Source organism: Sinohyriopsis cumingii, chromosome 6, assembly GCF_028554795.1.
Source record: "Sinohyriopsis cumingii isolate HCF-2022 chromosome 6, ASM2855479v2, whole genome shotgun sequence".
Classification (NCBI taxonomy): Eukaryota; Metazoa; Mollusca; class Bivalvia; order Unionida; family Unionidae; genus Sinohyriopsis; species Sinohyriopsis cumingii.
In genome coordinates, this window is record NC_142966.1 from 107775107 (window position 1) to 107787326 (window position 12220).

Sequence of the window (12220 nt, forward strand, 5' to 3'; positions counted from 1 at the left end):
TTGAAAGGACTTTTCAGTCGTGCTTTCAGATCTAGCACTTTCAAGTTGTATTATATGTTGTGTCAAGTTGGGTTGAAATTAGCTTCTTCAAATTATTGCATTCAAGTGATTATTTTCTCTGGAAATACAAAAGTGCTCTGATAAAAATTCTTCGACAGAGACTGTAATTGATAGTGAATTCAAACATGGAATTATAATAATGTTATTCAACAAAAGCTGTTGACATATCAACACTCTACAAGCTATCACCGACACATCATCGCTATCAGTTTTGGACTTCTTAGGAAAACCCAATCGGCAGATACCTAAGGCTCACCTGCAACCTATTCCTGCATTTGACGTACCATAAATCAGAATAGTGGTAGATTGTGTCGGTCCCTTACCTAAGACCAAGTCAGGTAACCAATACTTGATGACCATAATGTCTGAGTCTGCAAGATTTCCAGAAGCAATTCGCTTGAGAAACATTACAACTAAAACAAAAGTAAAATCTTTGATAAAGGTTTTTACTTAGTTTGGCCTTCCCAGATCTGTCCAGCCTGATAAGGGGTTAATTTGTTTTGATGCGGGGAAACAATTTGGATGAAGGCATTCATTTACTATTGTTTGCTGTTAGGGAATCAGTTCAAGAATCTTTAGGATTCAGTCCCTGTGAACTACATTGTGGATATACTGCGAGTGGACCATTCAAGTTGTTAAAGAGAAGCTACTTTCTAATGAAGATACAGAAATTAATCTTGTCGTTTATGTTTCCAGTTATAAGTATAATATGTGTAAGGCTTATTAGGTTGTAAGAACTAGTATGTACTCTACTCACTCAATGATGAAATAAATGTATGATAAATATGCAAAGGAAACGAGCTTTCAGCATAGTGATAGATTTCTTGCTTTCTTGCCCTTAACACAAAATCCTCTTCAGACTAAATATGATCGTCCTTACCAATGTGAAAAGGACATAACTGATTCAAATTTGATCATCAATACTCCTGGAGACAAAAGCAAAATCAACTTTGCTATATAAATATTAAAGGAGTATGTCGGTAAAGATATCCAGGTTAATCATGCAGTCAATTTATCTGTACCTGTCCCACACAGTGAGGATTTAAGAGATGAAGTACAGAAGGGATATATAGACTTTGTAGTAACAAATGTTTGAAATTCAGAAATTATGAATAATATGGACCATAAACTTCCACATTTACTGCAACAAGAAAAAACTGAACTAAAACAGTTACTATTTCACTATGAACATTTATTTGGATCAAGTCAGGTTTTGGTTGTATTAGTGAATCGTGTAGAATTCTTTACCATTAAATTAACTAATTTAAAGAAGTAGAATGTACAAGTAAATATGTGTTATAGTCCCCAATAATAACAATACGTTTATACGTGTCACTAACAATATCAATTGAAGTTTTAAAACGTACCAGAAACAGGTTGGAGTGTAGTTTGATATAAGTAAGCATGAAATGAAATTGCTTCCCCTAGTAATAGAATATCGATACAAATTACACTTCTTACTTGCTTTGTCGTGCTTCATTAACTGAACAGTAATCAGCAAAGGTTTGTTCAGAATGAGCTTATACGCGTCAGTTCGTTAAAAATGTCGCCACAAGTTTGTTTTGCTGGTAGGATGCATATGGTCCCTTGTTGCAGTCCACCAGATATTTTACTTGCATTTATACATGATTTCATTTCATCTGGATTGCAATCATAAATATACTCGTATGCTAAAATCAGTTGCTATAAGTTATATATGATGGTAGCATATATATCTCACATCTTTCTCTACGCGTATTGGGATCGTGATTCCATTTTCGAAGTTTGTTTATTATTATTGGCAAACCAACATTTGTTTTTACTGCAGCATGTATGAAGGAGCCAAACTGATTTTCGGGGCATTATTTGTTTGATTGGCTTCCATTCTCGTCATAGAAAATCTGTCTATACATCATCTGATGATAATTCCAAAATATTTCAAAATTATCACACGAGTCTATATGTCAGACTAAATTTCTTTGACTAATTCATTCGAGTCAAGGATTTGTATTAACATCTTAAGTTGTCTTCTTCATACATTTCGTCCAGCTTGAGGACTAGTAATATGCATTCATTTATGTGTATGTTGTGCATCAAAAGTATTTCCTTGTTTATGATATAAACATCTCGACATCAACTTTAGACAAAAGGTCCTGACATGGAAACAGTTGTACATGTATGGTGAATAGATAAGAAATAAAGTTTTCACTATTATTCAACCGTATTCCGAAGTGCAGATGCATTAATTTTGTCCTTTACTTTTATATAGGTGTTTGATGTGCACGGTTACGCTATTTTATGAACATGACTAGGAAAATTGTTTGCAAACTTTATTAAATAGAGCGGACTGTACATCATTATTCGCAGGTCATAACATTTGTGTTTATTATTTTGTGTGCATAATATATTAACTGGTTTATGCTAAATGATTTGTGGACAATATTATATTTATTGCACACGGTTTACTATTTTGAACGTGCTATATATTATTTTCTGCGCACAATGTAGTTTTTCTTTTCTTTTCATGTTCCTAAAGTATTTCAGTAGGAAATAATACAAGATGAAGTGAATATTTAATTTAGTATATAATTAATTATACTTTCTTCGCGTCTTTAATTGCAAAGTATACCATATATTACTGATTGATGATATTAACATGCAATGTCTAACAGCTGTTGCTGATTAATGAAATATGCATGTAATATACAACATCTATTATTCGTTTCCACATAGCTATATATAGCGTGAACTTCCTCCAAGACTAATACAGCATGATCCATCTACCTAGGACAGTGCATGAAAGGGTTCGCTTCAACAATATTATACATGGAGTACCGGTACCTGTGTTTGTTTCTAGTTGTTGGACTCGTATATGTACAATCGTTCACTGCTGATTTTGTGGAATATAAGCACTCGTTGCTAAGAAATCGTCTGCAGGAGGAAGAGAGACAGTTTGCCGGCTGGAATACGCACCTTAGTGAGGTCATAATAATTTGTTTGTCTTTGTGTATGTTATTTCTCTCTGACTGCCTTTCTTATTGGTGAGTTATTATACTTTTATATCACTCTGAATTACAGTTGATGGGTGGAGGATCAATTGTCGTAGATTACATGAGTACTGCAACCATTTATTTCAAGAATCGAAGAAAGATGCACATGTTTACGAGTTAGTTGTTAAATGTTAAATGTTTGCAACCACTTTAGTTAAAATTGAGAATGTCACAATTATTATTTAAACATTTGTTTAATGCTGGTAAGACTGGTGATGGGTGGCAAGATTTATCCAATAGGTAATATTGGTTGTAACGGAGAAGAACTATCCATTTTTGAATTGACAAGATAACCCTAGAAAGTGTAATATAAAATGCATTAAAATGCAAATACAAAACTTCTTTTATAATAAAGAAACGTATTCGTAGCTAAATTTTAAAATTTATCTTTTACTAAATTAATATAATAAAATCCGCATTTCATAATTGTATATGCATAAGATAGGAATATTTGCGATCATTTCTCTGTTACACAAGAATGTTCTGATTTCTAGACACATTTTCATCTTAAATGTCAATGTAATCGATATCACTTTTGTTATTCATGGAATAATCTGCTGAGATGGAAGAACGAAACTAAACCCACCCCCATATAAAATAAATTAATTTAAAAAAATGATCTCACCCAACCAGATGAAAGTCAAATAGCATACACCGAGGCTTTAGACTACGGATTGAAGACTTTATGTTACAAAAAGACTTAGAGTAGACAATTTCGTTGGAAATGTTAGACATTGTCATTTTAGGATGAAGAAATAGTGAACAATTACATGACATACCTGAAGTGGCAGGAGTTCCAGAGAACAAGGGAAGCTTTCATCCCGTCAAGACCAATCCAGGATTACTTGACTGAAATCCAAAGTTCTAAGGTGTATGAGGTGCTGAAGAAATTCCCCAAGGGGGGGAGCCTTCATCTTCATCACAGTAAGTAGCTTACATAATAATAACTAGTTTGTTCGATATCCAGTGTTAGATTTTTGTACGAATGATCTAACGTCGATGTTTTATTAAAGGTAGAATATGTACTACACTCAAGATTTGCTAACAGAACTTTGCAAAGATGCTGAGCACTTGTAAGCATTCCACAATAAAATTTTACAATACAATATGAATAAACTATGAGAATGAATAAATGGGTATGGGAGACAATTCACATCTCGAAATAGTCATTTAAAACTACCTCTCCGAAAAAAATAGAACAAAATGTCACGATGTATTTCTTTCATGTCAACTTTATGGAAGAAATGGAATTATGTACTGAATGCCACTATGATTTTCGTATTGTTTCCATATGCTGCTAAACACATCTTTACCTGTGTTTTGTAAACGAATATCAAGCTATTAATTAGATAACATAATAGGTGAAAAAAGTTTAGTTCAATGGTCAGTAAAACTGGGAAATATTTATATATGAATTTGATAGCCCTAGTTAAATCATTCTATTATCGGCATTTTTGTATATATCATGATACTGAATGTAAAAATATGAATTATATACAAACACGTACAAGACTGTACTTTAATCTATGCAACATATATGTGTTTAATTTATTTTGTATCAATAATTTACGAAACCCGTAAATGATTTGTGACTATAGCCACCAGCAATAATTATTTGTCATGTTTCTGTGGAAGATAAACAATAGGAACTTGAGCACTTGAAATCTGAGCTGCTAGGTTCATTCTTCATCTCGGAGGATTATTCTATGTAGCTTCATCTTTCAAACTGAATAGTTATGAATAAATATTGACGAAACTAATTTATATTCTTAAAACGATAGCCATTTTTGACATGCGTTTTTGCTGGAAACGACTAGAACTAAATAGAAAATTCAATCCATTGTACTGAAAATGACCATTCAGTTACGTGGTTTATGGCGATTTGAAAATTGGTAGAATATCGCTTTGCAAATGATTTAACACGATTAGATATGCGAAGAAAATATTTATTATACCTAAAATTCCATACAGGAAATACCAAAAATGGCTAATAGAATTAGTAGTTTGTTTCAGTTCTTGTCATTTACGAGGGGGTAGAAATACCATTGAAGTTAGATGTAAGTGTTGCATGGAAATACCTCAATATTTATAGGTTTTTATTTGGTACATATGGTCTATAATATGAAAACCTACATGTTATTTTCTTGCTAAACGTGTAGCTTCAAACTGTCCGTGCGTGCGGAACATAATATTCTGTAAATTATTATCTAAACAAAACATTTGGATTAGAAACTGATTGAAAACTACGACAAATAAAAACACCTTCTTGAAGATATAGGCGTTTATATACAACTTACTTGCTTACTTCAGATCATGTGGTCAAAAAGAGCGATCTACTGGATATTATCCTTAACTCCAGCCTTTCCGACAATTTGTATTATAATCCTAACAACTGGATACTGGACATATTCCTCAACCCACCTGAAGGATGGTTAAAGCTCAGGGATATTTCGTATGTTTACGGACCAAAAAAATTCATCTTGCCAAAGTTAATATTTGCGCAGGAGATGAATTATCAAGCAAGAAACAATCCAACAGATAGTGCAATTCGTTGGAGTCAGCTGGAACCCTTGTTTGAACGGACAGGATCAAGCTTAGTTAATCATGCTAACATCAGCACAAAACACATGGAAGCTATGCTAACAGCCGCACTTGATGAAAATGTTCAATACTTGGAAACCAAGTCTTCAGCAGGAAGAAAACTGTATGTTCTAGACCCAAGTCAAACCGAAACACACGGAAAACGTTTTATTGACACTGACAGCGGCGAAATTGAACTGCAAGCGGTTGACTCAGTTGTACAGAATTTCATAAAGAAACATCCAGAATTCATTGGGTATAAAAGAGTGATCAATAGTTTCCGTAGGTCTAGCAAGGAGAAAATTAAGAACGACTTACGCAACGCTGTAGATCTTTACCAGAAGTATCCACATCTCATTGCTGGCTATGATTTGGTTGCTGAGGAAGATCTCGGATACTCTCTCATGTTCTATCAGGAGCATTTTAACGCTCTATTAGCTGCACATGACAAGTTACAGTATTTCTTTCACGCCGGGGAGACCAATTGGCCAGATGACCTTTTGACCTCCATGAACTCTGAAGACCCGGTCAGCACAGCAGCGAACCTGTATGACGCCATCATTTTAGGAGCAAAACGAATCGGTCATGGTATAGCTCTTGCTAATCATCCATATTTGATGGAAGTCCTAAAGAGTAAAAAGATCGCCATTGAAGCCAATCCTGTCAGTAATATGATGTTGGGATATGTACCAGATCAGCGTCATCATCCTGCAATCATATATTTCCGTTATGGAGTCCCGGTCGTCATATCCGCCGATGACCCCGCTACGTTTGGATATGATTATTTTACGACAGACTGGTACGAGGCTTTCATGGGTTGGGGTCTCGATCTAGCAGACTTGAGACAGCTGGCAAACAATTCTCTTCAGTATAGTGCTATGTCTTCAGACCAGAAAATGAATGCTTTTGGAAAATGGACCAGAGCGTGGAATGCGTTCATAAAGAAGATGAAGAAGGAAGCATGTGGTTTAGATTTCCGTAGCACACAACCATTCATCAGCAGTATTTTTCCCAAAGAAGGGTACGCTTATGGCGGTACAAAAGTTCAGGTGTTTGGACGAAATTTCGAAAGCTCCATATGCCAGACAGTTTTATGTAAGTTCGGTGACGATACCAGCAAAGCTCTTTACGTGAATAACAATCTGATAACTTGCAACTCTCCCATCAAGACTCCTTATGGGGCATCGAGAAAGACGCCTTTTAGCCTTTCCTTTGACAGCGGAAAAACTTTTTATTCTACCAATCTAACATTCAGCTTTATGCATTATTCTTAAAGAATCAGACCAGTTCATTACTATACAATTATGGGATGAAATTATGCTAAACACAAAAGACTTCAATTTCTACATAGGATATTTAGAATTTGTCGGTTGCATTCGCCTTTCATAGAATATATGTTACATATGTGTGATCGAACAAGAAGTAAAAAAAAAATATCAGTTCTCAATCAATTCACAATTTCGTGGATTCTTTTTGTTGTATGACTTCTATGAAAATAAACCATTATAAGGATCTACTATTCCACAAGAAATATTTGAATGTTGGCATAAACAAATATTTATATTAATCTATTTTAAATTGTGGCACATTGTTGAAATCTTGACAATTGTTTCACAATAATTAAGAGACAAAATAAAAAGACGCATTCGCAAGATCATCCGAATCTCTGACAGTTGAATCTAGAATTATTTTTGTTGCTAGATTTGTTTCACTTACGGTACGCCATTACAAGAAATTTCAGTCAACAAAATATGAAATCGATACCTGACAGGCTCATCAAATAAATCCCATGTTGCTATAGGGCAGAAACAATGTAAGCTTGTCTTTCAAGGTCAAATAAATCGTTGCAAATAAAAGAAGTTCCATAAACTTGCACCATGTACTTTCAAACAAATCGTGGCCTTGAGTGTTAAAGGTTGAGTGTACTGATGAATCCGATTAAACCATTATCTACCACACAAAAGAAGATTCATGATAATAATGATGTGAACGAAGACGTCTTTGATGCCAAATTTAGTGACAATTAACGTGCAAGACATGCAGTGACAGGTTACTGCTTAAGTAGGGGAAACAAAAAGTCTTTAAATATATGTATTAGTTCAGTCGTGCTGCTTCATCTATAAAATGAATTATAAATCATTCGTACTGCAGTCTCGTGCTGAAAATCTATCTTCAGTAATCTTTCAAGAAGAGTGTTAAAAGTGGACTATACAGATTAGTCCGAATAAAACAATCCCTACTGGACATGCATGCCAGTAGGTTCAAACCCGGTGCTACACGTGAGTGAGTAAAGAGGCTGATAATGGATTATGATTGGACTTTCCAGGGCCTGATTCATTTTGTCACTAGCTATATCTAAGTAATTTAGAGCTATGTCTGTAAATAAACAATGATGATGACTGACGCTAATTATATCGAGGAGGACGACAGTGATGATGATTTTATGACGTTTAAAGAGAAAGACAGAGAAAGACCATGGCTTACACAAGGGACACAAAAAGTATATAACGCACTGAAATTGCACTTTCTTCTCACAAAGACAGTTAAACAATATTTCAGTTGCATTCATAAAAGACCATACATATTATTACGTATGTTTGAAAACAATTCTTGCCAAAACAAAACCAATAAGCATCTAAAGGAAAATTACAGATTATAGAAATTCTATATTCAAGCGACTTAGCCCTAAAATATTGGATGCAATACAATTTCACAATTGATATGTAATTATACCATCTCTGCAATAGGCATAAACCAAATCTGAATGTACGTTTTACATATTGCAGTTTTATATATTAAATATTGTATCGTATTATTTACCCTTTAAAGAAAACAAAAGTAACCGGAATAGGGCAGACGAAGGTACAAAAAGTTAAATTTTATGTAACAAAATAACAGTTCTAGTTAAAACAACAGAGTCTTCATTGTCTGGTATGGGTCTAAAAATGTAAAAGATAACACAGGTGATGAAGGGGCAGGAGTTCACGAATTTGTTTTAGTCAGGCCCAAGGACTGTAGAAACTTCTCACGCTCTAAATTAGACTAAACTCAGAGTTCTGACGTCTGATTGGTCAGGGCTTTGACAGTAGCTAATAAGATGCAAGCATAGTTTGCTGTGTCGGAGTTAGATTGTGAGAGTTATTGCAAATCTATTTTTGTTGCTTCGTTTAAACTGATGTATATTGTTTGCCATCTAGCAGCTTCGATATTTAATTGCGCAAAATTTAAAATATTTCGAGTGATTCGTGCTAAAGAGTTAGGTCTGATTATTCTGAGAATGAAGTAAAAGCTTAATAATGACCAATTTTCCAGAAAAGGTCAATAACGAAAAACAAAGGTTTCGTTGTGAGCTATATCTCGAATGTAAACCACTTTTTGGTTTATAATCCTCTTTTAAGCTTCTCACCAAATGTCACACAAGCTTGTCACATAAACATGTAAAGTGAACAAAGATACAGAACTGAAATTTAAGCCAACTTGGCACATAATTTAGGAAAAACCGACTGATCACTACAATCAGTCTTGTTGTTATTGTTGTTGTTGTTGTTGTTGTTCTGGGTTTAATGCCATTTTTCAGCACATGATAGTCTATACATCGCGGCATGTTTATCTGGGATGTAAGAACCTCTTAAGAAACACCGACCCACGGGAAGCTACACACAAGCTTTATTACATGCCCACAATGGCCGAGCCCGAGGAAATACTTATACACCGGTATTGTTGATCGTTAAGTCGGGTGTAGTAAGAGTTTGTGCAGTTTAAATATATACGTGATGTCGACTGTCAGCGCTGACACTAATTTGGATGACATTTCCGAAGCAGAATATTACAAAAGCATCAATCCTTATATGTATGAATCGGAGACTGATTCGTGCGACAAAGACGAACTAGTTAGATTCTAATAAAGATGATGACAATGAGTATCGTTGGTCCGGGGTAGAATAAAAGTAACAGTTGTTCAAAAATGCAAGTGAGCAAGTAATCAACGGCTGAAGAAACTGGTAAATAATATTATTATGATGTATGCTTTTATCTTTAAATACAAACTGAACGGCTGTGCACCATCTAGTTGAAGAACGGGAATAGTTGTTGGATATTTTTTTCAGACCGGTCAATATAGTTATCTCTTTCCACATTAAATTACAAATCAGAGAAAGACTTTTTATTTCCAACTATTTAAGGTTTTCATTCTCTTTTAAAAAAAAAAAAAACTACCCAGCCTCCCACCCTTCCCGAGATTGTGAAATGATCTGTCACTTAGTGTATTCAGCTCCCAATACGTCCGTTCTTCATGTAATTCAAACTGAATATTTATACACTGATGGTATGCATACTTTGGAAAACCTTAAATGTATAAATAATCTCAAGTGGGTAATGATTGAATATTCAATTTATGAAGCGATTTGAATAATGCGAGCAAAAGCTGGACATTATTGATCGAGTGTAATAAATTTAATATTAAATCATTAACCATTTAAGATGATTTTCATCACATAGATTTAATTTAGTGGAAATTCTTTAGATAGAAAGAAGAACGAATAATTTCGTTCATTTTGACAGATCTTGCATCTTTCATTTCTTGTGCATAAAAAATAGCCCCAAACTAAGTTGAACTAGTATTGACGTTTAAAAAAAAACTACACTTTTCTTACAAATTGTAAGTCAAAGAACAAGCGTCCTTCGCAATAAAAAGAACATTTTACACAGACAAAATCATTTTTCAACTCCGAATGTCCAATGCGAGTGATGTCGCAATGTTTGATGCAGTACCTGTTAGAACGTAGTAAAAAATCCATGTTTACATAACCTGTCACTTTCACAACCCAACATTACATTGTTGCAATATTCTTGCGAAAGACGGTTTACTGGATGCAGAAATTTCCATATTTGCTGTAATATATTTGTGACCGGATATTTACAGCACTTCAATTGGAACAACAGACTACAGAATATGTAAACAAATTTCATTTTAAGTCGGAATTGCATCACATATTTACCGCGTAAATGTGCTGTGGTTAGATAAACTTCTATCAGTTTGGAGACCTGTTTATGTCGACATTCTTCTGTGAACAGAGGTGAATTTATTTACTTCTTTAAGCTAACATTTAAAACACCCTTGTATATAGGGTGAACTCCATGCAACAGGCTTATCGCCCCCCCCCCCCCACCAATTTCACCGCACACACACACTATGGACTGAGCAATACCCTAAGTTTTACTTCTTTGTGATCTTGTTTTTCTCTTTGGGTATTAGCCATTTTGCATGCTATGATATGTTATACGTGTCATAACAAGTCCCCGTGGTGGTAAATTGGCCATATTCAGCCAAAATGTTCATTGAAAACAAAACATTCCAGAAGGCTTGGGTTCAAAAGTTTTTCCTTCGATCGCAGCCAATCAGTAAAGAGAATACTGCACAATAATTTCATGGGCTTATTTAGACCAATCAGAAATCATATGAAGTGATATGTTGTAAGTTAAAATGTGAAACTGCACATACTAAAGAAAAACTTGCGAGATCCCTGTTAATGTTAGAGGATTGGACTTCCGGTCAAATATATTCCTGACATGATTTAACTTTAAAATTGATCTTTTAAGTCTTTACTACTGTGCAAATCAATGGCCAATGATATTTAATTATCAAACCCTGGCCAAGGTTTTTTCACTAAAAGCCACGAGCGCCTCTTCAATCTGTGACCTTCAAAGTTACAATATGAGAAATACACAGTTTTTTGAAACAACATGATATTTAGATTTGAAACAGTTAACTGTTCTTATGAGCAACCTCTCTGAAAGTTTAAAGAATTTTCCAACTCTATACCAGTTCAAAATAATTTGCGTTTATGAATAGGAAATTATGCATGTTATACTTAAAAATTAAGTTTACCCTGTTGTTGTTTTTTAGTGCCATTTTTATATATTACATCGGAGAATTTCAATTTATGTTTTCTATAACTTATAGCTTTCTTTGTCGGGTTCTTCGTGTTATTATATGGCACAAACTGTGAGTTCTTCGTTTTGTACAATGTATTTTTTATCAAACATGGAGAGATTAACTTTCTTTTTAATTTCACAACATAAATGATATATGCTTCCCGTAGTATCTATCTCCTTCTCCCTCCATATCTGTCTCTCTCATACGTATTCATGTACTTGAAATATTTCATGAGTTGGAAGAACGGGGATGGGGGATATTACCAAGGTTAGAGACTTTCGTGTCGGACCCAGTGCTGTTTTGTTCAAGGCAAAAGGTATGTTTGAGCTAATAACTTGCTATAAGTCGTCTTAGCAACCATGAATACCGAACCTTTACAAAATTTTAAATGATAATAAGCGCACGGGACATTCAAATACAATTAAAGAATCAATATATCCAGAACGTAAAATATTATTGATGCCTGAGTAACAAATTGTTTTGACACAGCGTTACACTACTCTTATTATTTTGTACCTATAATACATTTTGACATTCTTGTATTCATTACAATTTCTTAGGGGAGAGAAGACGAATACTGCATATCTTTATATTTGTGGCTAAAGCTTTGCCATAT

General features: G+C 34.3%; 1 protein-coding gene across 1 annotated transcript; it reads left to right on the top strand.

The window, feature by feature from the left end:
- The first annotated feature begins 2793 nt into the window (after window positions 1-2793).
- On the top strand, window positions 2794-7308 carry LOC149797672 (adenosine deaminase 2-like). The gene is made up of 3 exons (XM_089960461.1): window positions 2794-3021; window positions 3836-4013; window positions 5400-7308. The coding sequence occupies exons 1-3, from the start codon at window positions 2836-2838 to the stop codon at window positions 6941-6943; spliced, it is 1908 nt and encodes a 635-aa protein (XP_089816587.1). The 5' UTR covers window positions 2794-2835; the 3' UTR covers window positions 6944-7308.
- The last annotated feature ends 4912 nt before the right edge of the window (window positions 7309-12220 follow it).